The sequence below is a fragment of the Plectropomus leopardus genome, chromosome 12 (genome assembly GCF_026936395.1).
Source record: "Plectropomus leopardus strain MGB_pleo_1.0 chromosome 12, ASM2693639v1, whole genome shotgun sequence".
NCBI classification, from domain to species: Eukaryota; Metazoa; Chordata; class Actinopteri; order Perciformes; family Serranidae; genus Plectropomus; species Plectropomus leopardus.
In genome coordinates, this window is record NC_142187.1 from 21191651 (window position 1) to 21212995 (window position 21345).

The 21345-nt window shown below is 38.6% G+C and overlaps 1 protein-coding gene across 5 annotated transcripts in view; it reads right to left on the reverse strand.

Moving 5' to 3' along the window:
* Positions 1-21345, reverse strand: part of tnr (tenascin R (restrictin, janusin)) — a 218856-nt gene that overhangs the window by 46592 nt on the left and 150919 nt on the right. For 4 of the 5 annotated variants that reach the window (XM_088085470.1, XM_088085469.1, XM_088085468.1 and 1 more), the window contains exons 16-22: positions 21027-21129; positions 20159-20248; positions 15553-15686; positions 15310-15439; positions 10626-10892; positions 7402-7521; positions 6900-7043 (exon numbers count right to left, since the gene is read on the reverse strand). In XM_088085470.1, the coding sequence (XP_087941596.1) occupies positions 6900-7043; positions 7402-7521; positions 10626-10892; positions 15310-15439; positions 15553-15686; positions 20159-20248; positions 21027-21129 (988 nt within the window). The remainder of the gene's footprint in view (positions 1-6899; positions 7044-7401; positions 7522-10625; positions 10893-15309; positions 15440-15552; positions 15687-20158; positions 20249-21026; positions 21130-21345) is intronic. The other variant, XM_088085471.1, reaches the window with a different exon arrangement.

Genomic DNA, 21345 nt, shown 5'->3' on the forward strand with positions numbered 1-21345 from the left:
AATTAAAAAACAGAATAATATTAAGTGGTGAATGCTGCACGATTGTCTAAAGACAAACATCTGACACTGTAAGTCACTTCTGACAACTGAAGCTACCGGTATCAGATATCATCAGGGAGGAAAGTAGGCCAGTACAGTTTGGTACCGAAAAGTTTCACTGCCTGTTTGCAGTACCGTAATAGCAGCTGCCTGCCGACCACAGTTTGATAAAGTTGAAAGATATTCACAGATCCAAACTTCCCGGATCAATAACTCATAAGCGAAATGTTGTTAAAACAAAAACAGTCAGGTAAACAACAAACTACAACCTAATTTTCATCAAAATGAGCCATCTCTGAGCTGGACAAATAACATTCTCTCTATGCGAAGCTGGCTGTGAGATGAGTCCACAGCGAAAAGAGATACAACAAAAATAATCGATAATGTTATTAAATTAGAGCATGTAGCATCCACAAAATCCCTTCACATATCAATGGTCCCCTTTTGATTATAACACAATACTTAGTTTGGAAAAAGAAGTCTTTTGCATAATTTGGGTGAATTTTTATTGGGAAAATATTAAATGATTTCACTCTTATACAGTGTAGTGTCCTCGAACATTCAATAAGTCTCAAAAAATTTCTCAAAAAAAAGTCTCAACAAATTCAAAGACCTGGCTTGTAAACTGTTCCAACTGTTGTCAGTGAATTTTGTTGTAATTTTCCTTTAGTTTACAACAAAACAAACTGTTATGATTTTGAGAGTTTTGTCAACACTCACTAATTATTCTTTGGCACTTACACCATTGAAATAAATCATATGCTATACATGATGTCTCTAAACACCATACAGGCGTTTAAAAAAAAAATTGCTTGTGTTCAGGAATGAACAAAGCTGCAGACACAAGGAGAAAAATATGAAGATGTCCAAACATCATCCTGAATAACCACTTATTCCTAAATTTTAAGAATCAAAACGGCACAGAGTGGTTTTGGCCTCTCTGTGTGCACATCAGTTTGCAACGCACGTTTACTGAGTAACAAGTTTGTGTTGTAGTTTAGCTGACTCATAAAATAAACACTGATATGGCCGATAAGCTTGCTAACAGCTTTGATTTTGACCTTGATTTTTATGTGAGAAATATTGGTTGTTGTGACGGGGCATTTTATGTTTTAAGGGGGAAATTGATGTAAACCCTATTAGCAGTTAACTAACAGTCAAGTTCACTTCGGGTAAATTTAGCTCCACTTTATTAATGTGCTATTAAATGTCTGAACAAAAAAAAACCTAAGGAAAAATGTTTCAAGCTGAGTTTTTGTGCTTTGCTGAGCGTGGTATTTTTAGGAACACCTCAGCTATGACAGTTGGCCATGAGGTCAGTCGGCTGTGTGCTGTATCTGTGGCCATTATGTAGACCAGACTGCAGTAGGCAGTACAGTTAGTGAGACACACTGGGCCATTTTACTCCCCAGTCCATCTCTGCATCCCCTCTCATTACTGTGGAAGCTGCGCTGACTCACTGTACAAAAAAAAATGGTTATCAGTGTGAGTGTGTTCTCCACGTTGGCCCCATAGCTACAATGGATGTGTCTGTTCCATAATACTAATACTCATGCAGGGCAGCCACAGCTGTGCAGACACTGTCTCTGCTGCTTTTATGCTGTATGTGAGCTGCACTAAACGATTCAGTGCTGGTTTTAGATTGTGAATGCACTGTATGTGTAGGGAAAAATATTTGCTAACACATTTACAAATATATTTTACAAATATAAGACATGACAAACCAGTACACCCTAACAGTGGGTAATGATTAGTTGTTGGTGTTAGAGTGTATAAGATTTAGTGGCATCCAACAGCAAGTAAACTAAGAGAAACTTCTCATGTATGCCAAGCGTGCAGGAGAACAATGGTGGCCAACACAAAAACATGAATGTCCTTATCTAGAGCCAGTGTTTGATTTGCTCATTCTAACCTTTTGTAGAAAAGCATGGCTGACTCGGTGGAGGAGGGCTTGGCCTGTCCATATTTTTTTATGAGCGGCTAATTCTAACTTAACAAAAACACAGCAAGTCTTATCTTCAGGTGATTATAAACTTGAATATCATAAACATAATATTATATTCAATTTCTGCCAATAGATGTCCCTAAATCCTACACACTGGACCTTTAAATGAACTTAATTTCCCTGAGGATGTTCTCTAGAGCTATAATAACTATGCATTATTATAATCTTTCATTGGAGTTGGTATAATTCAGTAAAAGTAGCAAAACCAGTGTATAAATACTCTTACAAGTAAAAGTCCCGTATTCAAAATGTAACTTCAGTAAATGTACAAAAGTCTTTGCTAAAAAATATAAACACTAAACAAACATTCAAAAGCAACATTTTGGTTTTTGTAAGACTTTCTTTAATGAAAAGAAAAGACTTGATTCTCTTTAAGTTTCTCTCACACCAGACACTGACTGATTCTTTGGGGTATCTCTGACCAAAAAATACATTTCTATCGTGCTTGTCAAAATAAACGCGTTACGTTTAGATTGCCGTGCACTGTACTCTAAATACTGAAAGTAAAAGTAACGTAGAATGGCTCATTTTAGAGTAATTATTACTAGTATTTATGATATTATTGGATTATACTTATTGATGTATTACTGTGCTCATCAGTTTAATGCTGCAGCTGGTAAAGGTTGAGCTCACGTTATATACTTTATTTACTGCTGAGTAGATTGTGAATTTCCTCCAAAGAAACTATAAAGTTGTATCTTAACTGATAATAACGCCTAATAATCAATTTGTTTATTTGTGTTCTCTATTAATAATCTGACTCTGCAAAATGACTAAAGTTATCAAGTAAGTGTAGTGGAGAAAAAAGTTTAATAATTCAATCCCAAATGCAGTGGAAGTATGAAGTGGCAGAACATTGTTAACTATTAAATAACCAGCGGCAAGCTGCCTAATTGCCCCATACGTGCTATTTTCTTTTTTAACTGTCACTGCAAAATAATAGCCCACCTGCTGTAAATGACAAGTGTTGTACCTTAAATTGATCTTAATGGAAGAGGTCACACTGAGACTGTGACACATGTAGCTCTCTCTCTCTCTTTTTTTTTTGAGTCTTTTCTGTTGCCAAATGCTCTGCCTGGCCACACGTCCTTCTGTGAAGCCATATGTTTCTTTATTTTTTTCTTCTTAGAATTGAATGTTAATTGTGATATATCTTACAGCATCCATTTAAAACAGAAGTCTCCCTCATCTATCTTTTCTTAAAATAGCTAGCAAAAAAGACAAGTAGGCAGGACTTAAATGGTCTATCCCCGAACTTTTGGGACAAGTGATACTTAACTCTGTGTCCTGACACTTTGCTAATGAGCGCCATTATTAGCCCTCCATTAAACGGACCTTCACATAGTCCTTTTAGTGTCAACCCTAAATTCCTCTTAGATTAGTAGCACCTGCTGTGTTAGCTTAATGAAATATGGCTCCCTGCTTTTTCATCCCCTCTGACAATAATTGATTACGGAAGTGAAGTAAGTAGCAGTTGCAGCATTATTCAAGTCATTACATACTTGGCCAGGCAACACTGGATTACTCTTCCAAATCCCCTGTTTCTGTATTGTTGTTGAAAGCGGCATTAAAAAGTCCCTGGTTGGGCATTGCGCGATGTGAGGAAAATGTTATTTACCATTTCTAACAAGCTTGACTTTGGAGTTATGTTCTTTTCAGGCTATTACAGCCCCGACGGCTTTGCTCATTGTAAGTACACTGGGATTGCTAAAAAAGAAGCTGATGATAAAGAATTGGAGGGGAAGACACAAGAGAAAGTGAGAGAAAGAGACTCTTTTAGTTTCTTTTTTTTCTCATTCTTGAACCTGGCGGCTCCCGGAGAATCAGGTCTCATTTGTATGCAAACACACCTCCTGCTCTCCTCTTCTCTCTCCTATCCTGGGCTCTCCTCTCTCTCACACACTGGAGATTATGCATACAGTGCTGGGAGAGTGTGTTAATCTTAGGTTAGTGGAAGAACAGTGTCCCACATTTACATGCATGTGTGTGTACAAGTGTAAGTTAAGAGTCTGAAAGCAAGAGAGCTTCTCAACTATAATGATGAATTAGGAAGAAATAGAGGGGGAGACACAGAGAGGGAAGATTAAAAGAGGGGAAAGTATGAGGAAGAGAGGAAATGGTAAGAAAAATGGAGGATGGAAGGATATTGAGAGAAAGAGAAGCAGAACAATATGGAAGGGTGGAGGTGAGGCCAAAGTATAAAGAGATAAGAAAGGGAGGTAAGCGGGGAGATATAGGAGAGTAAGATGGAGTTCGGAGTAGGTTACCAATTACTGGGTCATGGAGTGGACAGATTCATCTATTGCAGCGGCAAAGATTGCAGCTCCTGCAATGTCAGCTGTACCCTTAGATTTTGCCTGACGTCTGTATTCATGTGTGTGTGTGTGTGTGTGTGTGTTGCTCTTTTTAGCACATAACTCCCAACGCGCAGCTGTTATTGTTGTAGAAGAACAATTGGTCTGAGAGTCTAGCAGAGAGAAAAGGAATTCTTCATTCAGTTTACACGGCAAACATTTTGTCCCCACGCTGCCCCCCCCTGCTCTCGCAGCATGTCGTTTATCAAAGAGTTGTGGGCGAAGGAGTGAGGAATGTGGTTTTAATGCAATGGGATTTCCTACTGTGCAAGAACAGAACATAACGAAAGCGCAACGAAAGTAGATCACGGTGCTTAGCCGGGAAATATACACTCAGTTGCCACTTTATTAGGTACACCTCGCTAAAACCAAAGTAATCCACTTCAACAGTCCTGCAATAAGTCACACTTTAGTTCAAGATATATTGTGACATTTTTATTGAAGCTGTTATGAGGAGGTGTTGTTTCAACTTAGTGGTCATTTCGAAGGCTTTACTTTGTGATGTTGTCTTATTGTGACGGGTTTTTCTATGATTTGGTCCGCTTCACTTAGGCCTATTGCAATAACAGAAACACTGCTCTGTCTGCAGTGAACATGGTTATAACAAGCATTTAAACGGAGACATCCGAGAAGCACGCAGCCGCTCCTCTCTGTACACTGCGCAGAGAGTCTGGAGGCTCCCTTGCTGCTCAACACTTAGAACTGCACGGACCAGATGGGACCGGTAAAGACAGTTGCTTCACTACTGTGTGAATGCTGTTGTCCAGCAAGCACTTGCAGGTCTAGACACTGGGTTAGAGAAAAACTGTATTAACACATAAACTGACAGTTTTTCCGTCTTCTAGAAAAACCAAGATCATAAAAATTAACTGCTACTGAAGCTTTTATGTTGACTGAAAATGACGTCAACAGAATAATCACTTGCCACTGACTCGTTAGGGCAAAACATAATAACCTCCACATTAGGAATATCCTGAACCAATCTCAAAGATCTGTAGCCGACCCCAATCACGGCATGTTTAACTGATCGAGTCAGCGATACTGACCTACATGGAGCCTGATCCGATACTTTGTTTAATATCAGATGTCACGCATGTCAGTTTTTTACTTGCAAAGCTTTCATGCACAGCAACGTGGAGTGCAGCCGTTTAACTCTTTAACACCCCGCTGTCCATCTGTCCTTCTACTCCTCCGAGCTTTCATGTGTGTCAGAGCAAGAGCTGATAACGACATAAACGAAAGCCAGTGGTGGACGAAGTACTTGGATGTTACTTAAGTAAAAGTAAGTTAGTATAATCAGGAAAATGTACTTAAAGTATTATAGGTAAAAGTACACAATGCAGGAAAAACATCTCCAAAGAATTTTAATTAGAAAAAAGAAAAAGAAAAATACACCCAAAATACTCAAAATTATTATATTATAAAATTATATTATAAAATGATAATTAATTAATTAATTATAAAATTATAAAAACCAAGGGTCAATTTTTTTTTAAATAGAAAAAAACACCCCCAAACATTAAATTATTAAAAGAAGTAAAAGCCTTAAATGTTTCTCAAAAATAATTGGCGATTCATTAATGTGAATTGACTGATTGATTAATTTACAATTTTTGCAGTTGTACTTCTGTCAACTCTTTGGTTACTTTAATTTATCACAAAAAAACATATTTGATAAAAATCTTCCTATGTTTTTTATGCAAAAAACTTAATTTGTAAAGTAGCTAAAGCTATCAGATAAATGTAATGAAGTAAAAAATACAATATTTCCTTTTGAAATGTAGCTTTAGATTGCGAATGTGAGTTAAAGTATAAAGTGACATGAATAGAAAAGTACCTCACATTTCTTCTTAAGAACGATGCTTGAGTAAATGTCCTTGGTTATGTTCCACCACTGCAAAAAACTTATTATGAGACTCTTTATGTTATTTACTGAAGTTATGTGCACTGGTTTCATCTTAGTATTAAAGTCTCTTGTGTTTTGGATCGGGGGCAAAAAACTTGTTTGTAAGGGGAGTTGCTACTTTTTAAGTAAACTGTTGGGGATTAAATTGCCAAATACTGAATGAATTTACAGAGAGGGTTATTAACAAGACAAACATCATCGCGGGTGATGAGAGGCATCCACTGGCCTCCTCATTCAACCTGCTCTTTTTATAAAAACCAGATCCAAACTGTTCTTTATCCCACAAGCCATTAAATCTTTAAATACGCACAAATAACATGCAGTATGTCCACCTGGATGATGTGTTCTTTTTGTTATGTCAATATATGGAAGTGTCAAGGGATTGTTGCTGCAAACCAATTTCCCCACAGGGACAAAGAAAGTATCTATCTACTCAACTTTCTATCAAGAAATCCACTGAAATGAGCAACGTCAGGCTTAATGAGTGAAGTGAACATGAATGAAGCTCATGCAGCTGCAGTTTGTTTGGTTATATGGCTTTTCTATTCTCTTGTCTTCTATATGTTCGTGATAATGTTTCTTAATCAACTCGTACCTGTGAAGACGGAGGTGCTGACCACTTTGCTCTCCTGACTCCCTCTGACAGCGTTGAGGCTGATCTCATATTCAGTCGCTGGAAACAGGCTGGACAAGGTGTAGTTGGTCACATCGCTGTCAATCACCACGCTGTCCACTCGACCTGCAGCAAACACCACAAACATTGCTGTCACCTTGACCTTACACATCTTCAGGTAAACTGCTTAGCCAGCTGGTGAGTATTTTGCATTGCAGAGTAAATATTTAATCAATAAGGAATTTTAATTAAAAAGTTAATTAAATTTCACAGATAAAATGTTATCAATTAATTAGGTACAACAGTGTGTGAAACAGGGTTGTCATCCACAAAATATCTTACATCAGAGACCTGCTACAACAAATGCCATGTTCATTTAACTGTAACATGAAAACGCAGCGTGCCAGCGTGAACACTGATTATTAAATACCATGTTATCATATGCAATGAAAATAGGCAAAAGAGGATGTAAAGATTATGCTACCTCTGGCTGACTGGTAAGACAGCTTATAGTATTCAAATGGAGCAAGTGGTTTGATCCAAGAGATAGTCACCGCGTCTTCGGTCACGTCTGACACTGTCATCTCTTTTGGAGGGTCCATGCCTTGAATGGAGATGAAGGGTGTTAGCACATGATCAAAATGGAAACAGAGAAGAGTTTATTCTGATCCCAGAGGTACAGCAGGACAGCATGTGGCATAGTGTGAAGCAAGTTTACATATAAATCTAAAGGTTTTCGCAAGCAAAAGTGAAGTAATTCAGTTTTTTTTTTGCATTTCCAATATTTATTTTTCTCTTTAATACATTTACATAAACAGACTTGGCCTTGGTTTGTAGAAGCACAGGCATTTAAATTAAAAAAAAAAATCAATCAAGAGATATTCCTAGAGTAATCTAGCTGCATCCAGGTTAAAGAACACAATGGGAAGCATTAGCAGTGAGACAGAGCTGAAGAGATTTACCCCCCTGCTGACAATTTGTTTTATGTGTCTCCTGAGACTATTGAGCTGCTGCGAAAAGGTTATGGCAAAAACAAGGTGAGCAAACAATTAAACTGTTGACAGGTCCTTAGCTGCTGGAGAAAGAAGCAGAGGGATAAAGAAAGTTAGAGAGGGGGAAGGAAAAAGACAAAAAAAAAGAGGAGATTAAGAGATCACTTCCATCTCTTGCTGTGGACAAGAGGCGAAACAGGCTTATAAACCAAGAGCTCCACTCCCTCTCTGAAAAGAATAATAGCTTTTATTCACAAGCGGAGGGGGGAATTTATAACTCCTGGCCTTGAACTCATTTATATTCAACTTGTATGATATACAGTGGTAGCATTTTGTATATGCTGTAAGTATTCATGCCTGCATATCTTACTAATGATGTTTGCTTTGGAAATAGGTCTGTCAGAGATATCTACTGCTATTGACCGGATCCCCCTGGAAGATCACAATTCAATTTGCACTGTGTAAGCTAATAAATGAATGTGGCCCTCAGGCTGAGCAACATTAAAGCGCTGTTTGAACTGACCATAGCGGCAGTCGATATCAAAGTCTGGTAAATAAACAAACCACCTACTATAACTGTGGTTAAAATAGGACCGCAGAGCATTTCAAATGCAGAAAATGTAACACTAAAAGCAAGTCTAATTATACGACAAAAGCCAGAGTGCAGATTCTCATCAGCGCTCACATATAAACATGCCACATCAAAGCATTAGCCACAGTCTAAAGACAGATGCAAGGAGTACTCTACATCTGTCTCAAAATCCCCTGTCCAATTTTGCCCTCAAATCTGCTTATCATCATGTGTGGGTGAATGTAAAGAGAGAGAGAGCTCGAAGCTGCCAAGGTATTACATGAAACTGGCGCCGTAATCAGATGACAGCATGCAGGTGTCTCTGGCAGCACTGCAAAGTTAATATCCAAATTGTTCAATGCTGACTTCTGTCTTTCCTACGTTTGTCCTCAGTTGCGCTTTTCATGATTTTCCTTTCATCTTAACTTTCCTCTCAGTCTTGCCCATTGTCTATTTCTCAGACAGGTTATTTCACTGACCCTCTTCTTCTCAGTCTTTCTCTTCCCACATGTGACTAACACACTCTTCTCAAAACACATATTTCAGAGAGCTCCTTCTAACAAAAAGCCAATTAGTGAAAAATGACATGGTAATACTGTATAATACTTTAACAAAGAGACAGAAAGGCGTTAAGGATCAATGTGGCACTGTGGGAGGAAAAATATTTTAATCAAAAGACAGAAATGATAGAGCAACTGCGACTACACAAGGTGATAAAATAAAGGGAAGAATGAGAGGAAAGAAAAAAATTCAAAAACTGAAAACAGTTCAAAGCAAGAGCAGCCTTCTTCTCTTTACAGAAACAATGTGAGCCCACACACTGTACCTCTCCACTCACTCTTCTTCTCCCTGTCCTTTTCCGTATTAAAGAACCATTTATCAGCAATTTGCCAAATACATCCCAATGTTACGACTGAGTATGAGTTTAAAATAAACATGAAATCATTATACGCACTGGCTACTGAATCAAGTTTTATCCATGTGGCATACCTCATTTGACACTACAGAAGAATAACATAAGCTTGTGTTTTTGGTGTCTAAAAGTCTGGCAGAGGAAGAGAAAGGGAAAAGCTCCAAGGCAAATCTCTAATAACAAAACTCATTCTGCTGTGGCTCTGTGCAAATGAAATGCTAATACAGCACTTTTGCAAATACATATTTGATTTTAAATCACTCTGTATTTCCATTTCTTACACTGATTTTCTCCTCTTCACTTTCTCACTTTACTTGCTACAGTTCGTATTTCCAACATTAGTTTTCACGGTAATCCTAAATGGAAGTCGGGAACATCCTGTTCCAACTCTCTCAGCCCCCCCCCCAAAAAAACAGAGCAATCAATTTAGAAATGTGCTCAAAAGCTCAAACAATTAGTTGATTGACATTGTTAACATGTTATTTCCCCTATATTACATCTGTTACCGTGACTTTACTCTGTGAAGGTGAGCACATGCGCTGTGTACTTGTTGTGGTGGTGATGGCGGTAATTGGGTGCGGGCTATGTACCGATTAAATGTTTGTGAACCTCTGAAACACGATGTAAACAGCAATTTCGTCAACTTCTGAAACATCGTGTTTCAGAAGTTGACGAAATTACTGTTTTTGTCAACAGAATCTGTTGATCATAGTTTCAGTTTTAGTCTAGTTTCCTGTCAGATCGGGCTGTCTTAGGTATGAGTAACGAGCAAAAAAACTGGATAAATAAGACTTAACCCTAACCCTAACCCTAACCCTAACCCCTAACCCTATTATACAGTAGTTGTGAGTGTTTTTTTTAAATACAGTTCTGTTGTTAAACATGGTCCAGCTTTGCTTCAATTTATTTGGGATTCTTTGTTTACTGGAGGTATGTCACTAAAACAAGGTTTTCTTCACAAATGTCAATATAACACAGGGTAAGTAATAGATAAATAAATTGTTATTTGTGACGCGAAGTATCCCTTTATGTGTAATCTCATGTTTAGTTCATAGGTAAAGAAAAATACACACATGCATAGACAAACGGTAGCATAAGCAAGGATGCGTAACTACCACAATAGTTCTCATACAAAGCCATAAACCTTTACTACGCTGCTCATGTTCATCCATCCTCATGTTATCCCTGAGCTACCCTTTGATACCACTCATCCATGAAAACAAACAGCTCACCTGTGGTAAGTGATGCTGTAATGGGCTCAGAGGTAACATCCCCCTGTATTGTGATTAGACTGACGGTGTACAGAGTGGACGGCAGCAGCCCCAGGACCAGTGACCTCGTCTTGGAGCCGTCCAGTGTCACCTTAGAGGTGTCGGTCCCATCTGCAGAGCTGTAGCTCAGGATGAAGAGGTCAGCGGGCGGCGCTGGGGCGCTCCAAGCCACCGACACTGAGTCTGAAGTCACCTCTAACAAGTAGAGGTGTGTTACCGGCCTGATTCCTGGAGGAACGAGGGTTTAAAGGTCACCGGAGAGTTTTCAAGGACAAGTAGAAAGCCGGCCACAAGCAGGAAATGGCGATGAAAAAAAGTAAAGACAACAGCTGCCATCATTATGGAGATGACAGACAAGCAAGTTGGTGATGGATGGAAGCAGTCGTGGATGATGTAATAGATCGTTTATAATACAGTTGAGAAAATTAGCCTTGGGTGTAATCTTGATGGGGCAGGTGAGAGTCACAGCAGACGACAGTCATGTGGAAGTGATGATTTAATTGGTCATGAAACAAGAAAAACTAATGAGATTATCCAGCATAAAGATGAAGATGTGATAGGACTGTTCACAAGAAGAAAATGGAAAAGTGATGATGATGGTAGCAGATGCTGCTGTCAAAATGTGTGACCTGGACAGGGGATGATGTAATGAATACCAACCAGCGAAGCAGCTGACACAGCAACAAATGCAAGACGATTTGAATTTAATTAGCCGTGTGGGTGTATAAATAGCAGGGAAGATGCAGTACAACACTGACTTCTCCTTTTCTGATTTATCCCGATTAAACTGTGGAGTTTTCTTTGTGATCATCATTTGAAACATGTGTTGTGTACACTTGTCTGCATTTATGTTCTTCTCCTCTTTTATTGGTGAATAGCTTCCTTTAATGGCACATTTCCTTCACCAGCTGTCAAAATGCATTACTGCCCTGTGCAGTCAGCAGAAAATTTGTATTGCATAAACTCCGTAGTGGTGGTGTGCATGTGTGTCCTTGTGTGGAATAACGACATGCTCATCCAAACATTCCTCTCGAGCACCAATAATGGTCAAAAACTCCACATGGCGTTGCTTTAATCGTGGATTAAATATTGAAGGAGTGTCAGTGTAATGTGATGGCCATGCTGGTGAAAGGTTTAATAAAGATGCCATTGATCAAGACGACAGAAACAAGTCTATTGTAGAGTGAGAAATAGTTAGAATTTATTTTTTGTGATTAATTTGAAATATATAACAGTAAAAATAAAATGCATCAATATAATTAAGACACACCTAAAACTTAGGTGTGTGTTGTTTTTTTGCTACTTGATGTGACATCTGATCAATGTGACAACGTGTGCTACCAAATCAAATCATCCTTGCTAAGGATGGATAAGGACAATGATGGAGTTTTTGGTGGAAAACGTTGTGAACGGATCTTTGGAGAAAACAAAAGTAATCTGTACAGTTTGCAAAGAGGAATGGAAATATCAAAGAAGTACTTTGTCTTTTGGCGAAAATGCAACAACCTGTGGCTATATGGGTAGCTAAAAACTGCCACCCAATTAACACAGTCGAAGACAAGTGACTGAGAGAAATCATTTAAATTGCAATGTAGACACCTGTTAAAATCTACTCTCCAGAGAATCCAAAAATCCAAGAATACACACTTTGTATAAAGATGAGAGGGTACGGACTGGACATGCTTGAGCAAGCAAAAGAACATTGCCTTTACAGGGGATCATTGGATTTCACTCAGAAATAAGTACTTGAGTGTCACAGTGCTCTTCATTGATAAAGAATGGGATTTTGTCATTTTCACAAACTGTAAAACAGGAGAAAATCTGTTCAAAATTTAAAAAATGCCATTAACCACCGGATCTACTTCCTTTGTTTCATTTTACATTTAGATATCCCTTATCAGAAGCCTTTCTTGAGAAATAAAGTGATAAATTCTTTAGTTTTTTTTAATATTGCTCAACAGATGATCATATGGAGGCAGTGTGGGTGATGTGTGATGATAATGTGGTGAGCCACCTTAAACATGTCTTAATATCTCTGGATTGCATAATAGAGATACAGACACAGAACTGAAGATGTTAATGAACTTCTAAAGAATAAAGGTCAGAATACCAATCAGTAGTGCGACTGTGAAAAAAAAGTTGTACAATGTCTTCTGTGGCTCTAATAAAAACCCTGATGTTACAGCAGTTATCTCAATTTGGACTTGTGGGCTTCAACTGTATAACAGAAAGCTGAATTATAAACTGGGAGCAGAGAGTTTAAAAAGGCACTTACTCTGCAAGAGGAATCTAATAGAAAACATGCTATTGGTTGCATTTTGGGAAATGTAGGGATAAGCACATTTGGAGCTCGCTCGATACTAGAGACTAAAACTTTCAGCCTCTTCAAAAGGTGGATCTACTCCTTAATGTTATAGGACAAGATGTGATGTTTAGATATGTGTATAAGTGTTTAAATTATCAAAGTAAAGTCCATTTCTCTGAATAAAAGGGTGGTTGCCCATGCTGCCGTTATCCTACATAGCAACATATCTTAAAGGCACAGTTCATCCCAAAATTAAAAACACATATTTTTCCTCTTACCTGTCGTAGGGCTTTTTCAGTTTAGATTGTTTTGGTGAGAGTTGATGAGTTTTGGAGATATCAGCCATAGAGATGTTTGCCTTCTCTCAAAAATAATGAAACTAGATGGCATTCAGCTTATGGGGCTTAGAGCATCAAATAACAATTTGCAGATATTCAACAGCAATGTCTCTTTGCAGAAATCATGGCCCTGTTAGGGACTATTTTCTTTCTGCCAAACTACACCCACCAACTGTATCACTAGGCAAAAAGAAGCACGCATCCACTGCTAGCGCACCTGGCCCCACTGAGCTAGCTAACACTACAACTCAGCTGAGGAGGACGCCATTAATGTTTACATCTCACGCTGTCACAAGCACGAGCCTCTAGTCCATCAGCAGCTGCACACCTCCCTCTGGTCATATAATTGGCTGGTGTAGTTCAGTAGAAAGAAAATAGTTCCCTTTATAAAACTGTGCACCGCAAAGTCTGTGGTTTTGAGTAACCAGGTCATGATCACTGGAAAGAGACATTGCTGTTGGGTTTTTTAGATGTATATTTTTGTACTTTAAGCACCAAAAGCCGAGTGCCATCTTGTTGCATTATATTTGAGAGAAGGCAGACATCTCCACAACTGATATTTCTAACACTCTGAAACTCACACCAAAGCAATCTAGGTTGATAAACAGCACTACAAGAGGACAAATAAGCATTTTTGATTTTGGGGTGAACTTTTCTGAAAAAAAAAAAACCAACTGAAAAATAATGAGAATGAATGAAAAAATAAATGAATGAATGAATGAATGATTGAATAAACAAATGAATCCAATGAAATCGGATGTGAATGAATGCATACTGTGAATGAATGAATACTCATCTAGTGCTTTCTGAGTGATATAATGTAAAAACACAACTGCAATTATGAGTAAATAATAAGAGGTTTGCAGAGCTGCTTCCTGGAGGTGGTACAGTTCACAGGCAGTGATATCTGATAGTGCTCCAAAGGCAGTCTGGGATATGTATTTGATCAAAGTTCAAGATCAAACTTTCACCATACTTTTTCCCCCTATGATGAGTTCACCTGAGCACAGGTAGACAGATGTTGCCAATATGGCCAAGTGAACAGAGGATGAGTCGATGACAGGTAATTAATTATTTTACCTCTGATTCTCTTCATCTGTCATTTTATCATTCTCTCATCTCTTCTCTCCAGATGGTTAGAGTAGTGTTACTTAAAAAAGCCACGAATGACAAAAGATGATGAATGTGGTGATGATGACAACTGCCACAACGGTCACAGTGAAGAAGCAAGAGAGGCGATGATGACGAGGAGGGAGGTGAAGAAAAGAGTGACAAATCTGACAGCAGGTAAGTGCATGCCCATCACTCTGACACCAGCCTTTGTGCAACTGAAAATCACGAACAAGAACCAACAGTTTCCGAGCAGACTGACAGGCAATCCCACGTATAGTTGGACGGATACATGTGAGTCTGGAGGAAAGAGAACTTTGCTGTGATTGAAACACCGAGCTGAGAGAGAGGAAGAGCGGTGTGAGCCGGCAGTAATGAGAATGACAGAAACTGAGACAAGGTGGTGTTGAAAAGAAATCACACGAAAAAGAGACACAAATACATTCGAATGCAAAACAGAGGTGCAATTAGGGAACACTTGTAACAAGCTCATTAGCTGACGTGAATAATTTACCTCCGCTAATTGCTTCCTCAAAGTATTTTAAGGTTCTCCATTTCCTTTTAGAGCCACTCACCTTACCTGCTGCCACACTTTGGTTCATTACATTCAACGTTCAACTTCATTACGCACCACTGTTGTTAAAACTGTTCTCTAGCTTTGTGCAGTAATAGGCTGATCTTTCATGTCTTTATCTGAGCAGAGAAAACACTGTGGAGTGAATTTATCTTTGCTCTGTCTGATAATTGAGTGGATTAAAGTGACGCTGTACTGCGACCTTGATACTCCACAAAAGTTTATATCTAACTGAAGCGAAGACAAAGACAAGAGAGACAATAATGCGGAATAAAAATAACACAGTATGAGTATATAAAACTTCACTGTTCTCTCTACCTGTGAAGGCGTCGATGGTAGCCGCAGTGCTCTGCTGTCGTCCTCGTCTTGCTGCCACGGTGATGGTGTATTCAGTCCCAGGCTCAAGGTCAACCAGAGTGGTGGTTGTTACATCTTTAGGCACCGTCAGCTGGAAAAGGAAGATGGAGGTGAGCACAAATTCAATGGCATTTCATTGAGACTATTTCATAATAAAAAGGTCACAGCATTATTTTTCCAGTGCTCATCTGTCCACTTCCTTACCTCAGTAGTGACGCCAGAGGAGGAGGTGTAGGTGACCTTGTAATGGTCGATGGGGCCCTGGACCACGCCCCACACCAGAGTGATGGTGTTATCTGTAGAAGCTGTCACGGTTAGATCCATGGGCACATCCAGACCTAATATAGACAAAATAAAAGATTATAATGAAGCACATGACCTTTTAAATGTTGAAATAATAACAAATAACAATGCCAAGCATTAAAGCTGTAGTTGGTAACTTTTGTGAAAGTAACTATTGGTCATATTTGCTAAGACTGTCACTATAACCACAAAGTAATTAAATGAGACAGATAGTCTGAAAACAATAATGTTCGTACTGCTTCTAACAGAATTTGCTAGAATATTCCCCAGCTGCCGGAAAACAACAAACCAGAGCCGAGGAGACTCTTTCTACTTTCTCTCTATTTTTCAGCTCAAATGTTTCAGAAACATATTTTAGTGACTGGGTCACAAACCTTCTCATTTTACAGCTAAACAGTACACTAAAATATATTTCTGAAAACATTTTAAAAGTCAAAAAGGGAAAAAGTCAATGCAATATCAGAACCCTGATTCATGTTTGATCAGCGCTGCCTAGTTTGACAGTTAAGCTACAGTTCACGTGCAGTGATTGACATGATTGACAGCTGCGTTTAGAGACTCGTTGGCTCTGAAAGGTATTTTTTTGGGTGTAAAAAAGCCATTACAAGCACTAAGTGGAGGCAGAAGAGCACATTTTTTTCACACATTATCTATCTCATTTCCTCCTGTGTGAACATCATGATAGTTTCAGCAAGTATGACAAAAAGCTTCTCTTTTTTTTTAAATAAAAATGATGAACTACACGAGCACATTAACACTGTTACTCCCCCCCTCCTTGTGTGTGCTCACCAACAGCATGAGCTACTGGTGACAATTCAAGATATAATGTGACATTTCAAGGACCCTCCTACTCATCCATGACAAATGTACTATGACTGAGTCAAGAGTCGACATAGCACGGGACATTACCTTTGATATTTACCTTTATGGTTTTTTCTTTCCTAGGTGCACCTGCCACTAAGTGTTTTTTTTAACATATAACTTTCTTCATGTGCATATTTTTGCAAATAAAACACATGATTTCAAAACACCAGACATATGGAGAAAATGCATTTTTTTAAAATCAAATCAAATTATGCCTTTATATTATTTCTTGCTCACTTTTTCCTATTTATTTTGCCCTCCCTTCACTGTGGAAAGCACACACAGCTTGATGTAAGTAATACACAATCTCTCCGTTGACCACTGAAGTAAAACGCCATGTCATGTTTTCAGTTTTTTGCTATGTTGTTTCACCCTCTTGTGTTCATATTGCTGTATTCTGCACAGAAAAAGAGAAAATATGATCAAATATTTTTTAAAAGTATTGAACACTTACACACACACACAGAGAGAGGCAATAAAGGTTGATGAACCAAATATTTTTGATGCACATTCATGCTGCAGTCCCCTCTTACGCTGTAGACAAAGCATTTATGTCATGCAGCCCCTCACCATTGTATCCCCTCAACCAAAACATTATATATTTATATCAAAAAGACAGAGAGCAGACGTTGTGTGCTTAAATTAGACAAACATTTTATTTTGGTGAAATATCAGAGAACTGCTTAAACCTTGTGCAACATTTTAGCAGAAAAATAACCTCCTCTGTATTTTCATCAGCTGTATATCCTCTTTCTTGGTGCAGGACTGACATCATAATCAGGACTGTTACTCTCGGACTTTTTTGTGTTGATATAATGATCCCATATTGTGTATTTAATCTTTTTGTATTAGTTTTGTGCTTTTCTTTCCTGCAGTGATGACCTGACTTGCCCACTGAATCATCAATGTTCCATTCTCATTTAATCCTCGACTGCACTGTTTGCCTGAACCTGCAATGTTTTTTGGAGCCCCTTGTCAAATAGATTTCTTTTTGGGGGGGAGTAAGAAAGAAAAAAGTTCAACTGAAGCCGCTGTTAAGGGAAATGATGCTTTCAGCTTTCAGCAACTCACATTCATCGTAACTTGAGCACTGCTGTGTGAGGTGTTGTCATATTATTTAAAGCTATTTGAGAAAGATGTGATAGCTGTGGTGCATTTTCAAAGTTCAAAGAGAGTGCACAAAATGGTGGGGTAGAAAGCGCTTGTTCGTAAAGCAAATGGAGGCATAATTTTGCAAAGTGCAAAATACCTTCCGCCATTATAATGATTGCAACCGAGGAAAGATGTGCCAGAGTCAATGTGATGGGAAAATTAGCGAAGCACCTTTGTGCACTAACATTTCAAACAGAAGGTTAAATGTGTTCTTTTGTGTCTTTCCGCCAAAACACCTCAAAACACAATAAAAATTCAAATAGCCAATTGAGTGGGTAAAGAGAGGGCCATTGGCAATTAATGTCATGCATTATTAAAGCTTTAAAATGCTGTAATGGGAACTTTGACCGCAACACCTGCCTAACATGGCACAAGTCGTGCCCAAATCTGATTTGTTTGAATTTATTAAAATGTCTTTTAATGGTTGAAACAGGAGCGCTGACCTTCAGTACAAGCTAAGAATTACATGTTAATAACAAATGGGCCACCCAGCCTGGTGTGAAGCAGGTAATTAAAGTACAATGCTGCTGTGATTCACTTAGTGCGTCTTATGCCGGCCTCACATCCAAACGTCTGAGCGCTATCACTTTTGCAGTAATATTGGAGTAAAATCAGAGGTGTTACCTCAGTTGGTGCGCAAACAAATGCACAGATCTTGACTGTTTGATGTAAGTAGTCTGAGCTAAGTCTGAGCTGTTTTAAAAAGTATTTTTCTCCTCTTGTTGTTCCAACAAAATTAGGGTTGCACCTAACGATTATTTTTTTATCGATTAATCTCCAGATTATTTTTTCGATTAATCGATTAATCATATATAACAACGAATGTACTGAAAATAACATTTTAAAACGCTGCAGGGCATTATTCTTCAACAAAAAATAGCCAAGTCTTAACTGGTTAACTGTGTTTTATAGTCTGATATAAAGTCTCTCCAAAATAAAATTAATGCAAGAGCTTGTTCCACTCAAATAAAAGGAATGTAGTACAATCTACATTTAGCAATACAAAAGCAAAATAAATAATGTAAAATTCAAGTCACTTAACAAAACAGTTACTCTTTGTTACAGTAACAAACCTCAAAACTAGCAGTCCAACAAAAAATCTTACAGTAAAATTAGTGCAACTTTAATAACACTATAACTTTTCTCTAACAGAAATAATGATAACTAGTCTTCTTCTTCTTTCTGCATCAAAATATTCCAGCCTTAACGGGGCCTTAAGGCAAACCGCTGCCTGGCTGATATGAGTGCTGTATTTTCATATTTATAAGCACATATTCCACTCATTTATGAAGTTATACAAGCTCCTGCACAGCTGACAACCTCGTCCTGTAAATGTTTCAAAATAAAAGCATTGTATCAGCAACTGATGGCATTCTGTCCACAAAGACACAGTCAGATAGCTTTTGTTTTGAAAGGGAAGCAAGAAAGTTGAGGTAAAACAAACATCTTTGTATTTCCTCATCTCTGTGACAGAGAGACTTAAAACTGCAGTATAAAGTGGTACAGAGTCAACAAACGGCAGCGTCACATGTAAAAAAAACGGCGAGCCACCGTTTCTCTAGATGTGCTGCAGCTGACACGCAGCTCAGAGGCACCTGACAAGCGCTGCTCAGGCGGACAGTGTGCACGCTCTAACTTGATACTCGAGCGCCGAAATAACAACCAACACACCTGGCGCTGCTCACACTCTCATTACACTCGCTGTGTGAAACAGTGCAACGTGTTGAGGCACTTTGTGTAAATTGACGTATTCACATAATCAATTACGTCATCCCAGCCCTAACCCAAATCAAACATGGTTAATATTATCCTGTTTTAATTTTGGCTCATGCAAAAAGTGAAGAATCAGTGTGCTCTCTGCAAACTGGGTGGACAGAAAACTTGGAGGCGCAAGAACAGGGACAAGTCTTGTTTGTCTTGGACTGTTGAAATGGAGAAGAAACTGGTTGTGGCGTGAACAAGAGTTGATGTTTAATTTGGTGTTTATCTGATCCACCAACCATCGCCTACTGTAGTGAGCAATCTTAATTTTGAAATGGTTCACTTGTCTGAGGCTGTTCGAGGCAACAAAATCCAATATGTTAAGTTCATAAACAAATTTAGTTTCTCTTTATAGATTATACTGATGCCAAATTGTCAAGAATGCCGTTGATATATGACGCTTTTTATCTTGCATTTCTAGAGTTATGTGCTTTTGCAATAACATGAGTAACTGGTAAAACTGCATATTTTTTAAAGGGAGTTTGGTGTAATGTTTTCCACCAGCAGCAGGATGGAAAATGATCTTAAATGGAATCTTGTTAGTGCTGCAAATAGTGACTCTGTAAGATCCCCAGTCTTTTCAAAACCTTATAGTCTGAGACCAAAAACTCACACTGCCTTTAGATGTTAGACGGTGTCAGACTTTAGTCTCTAAAAAGAACTTTTAAAGTCTTGTTATATAAGGTTGGCATTGAATACATCAGTGGAGTACAAACAGTGATTCACTCACCCGTCCTGGCGTTCATTGTTGCTGGTGTACTCTGGTTGACACCTTTCATGGCAGAAATGCCGATGCCATATTCTGTGCCGGGCAGCAGGTCTGAGGCACAAAGACAGAGAGGAAACTAGTTACTAATACAACACACAATATAGCAAGAAATCAACATGACATAGACATACTCTATTTGATGTTGAGCGCATGTGATTAGATTTTTTTTTTTTAAAACAGCCTAATTAAGTCTACATCAGTGATGAGGCAAATTTACATGTACACCATTATGATATATAGAGAAACTTGCTTTTTTTTTTTTAAGCTTAACTGATAAGTCTCAAATCGATTCAGTACATCCACGGTGAGTTTCTCAAACTACAGAAACAGGATGATGAGGAATGGAAATGAGCGCGAGAGAGTGACAGAGAGAAAATGAGAGTCACAGAGAGGGAATGAGGGTGGAGGCAGCATTGATTGCAATGGCCCAACAGAATAACACAGGGACCTTTTGCTTCTATTCTTATGCCGACCGTGCCCTTTGCAGCACTGTGGCCTTTCGGGAAAAAAAAACATCCCAGTTGACCCCTCCTTCCTGACAGCCTTTCAATACGCCCGCAGGACAACAAGCATTTCTACAGATACAATCAGTAGCTCCGTCAGCCCAGTGTTAGCCTCGGAGATAATCCTGCCATGTAAAACACACAGGCACTTCCCGGCTTCCTCAGAGCACATTTGATGCTCTGCCATGATACTGAAGGCAGAAGGAAAAACCACTGCGCTGTGCAAAAGACCTGCGCAGATGTTCATGATAAATAATTCAATAAATATTGACTACACAATAAATGAATGAATAAAGGACAGAAAAACAACACTCCTCCTCACTTACCTGTGAGAGACGTCTTTGTGGTGGCTCCCTCGTTGCGCGGCACAATCACTTTATCATATTGGTCTCCTGCTAAAGTGCTGTACACCACCTGGTAGCCATCCACCTACATTTAAACACATATTTAAATATCAAAACACCAAACTGATTTTTAAGAAAAAGAAGGAAATACAACACTAGCAACTTTTAATTGGTGGATAGAAGAAATGGTTTATTTTGCATAAGCTCAGTATGATATTTGTCTCTCTGCCAACACTCTGCAGAATCATGAGGAAGAATAAATTCTTAGTGCTAACAGGTATCAAAACAGACTAGCTTCATA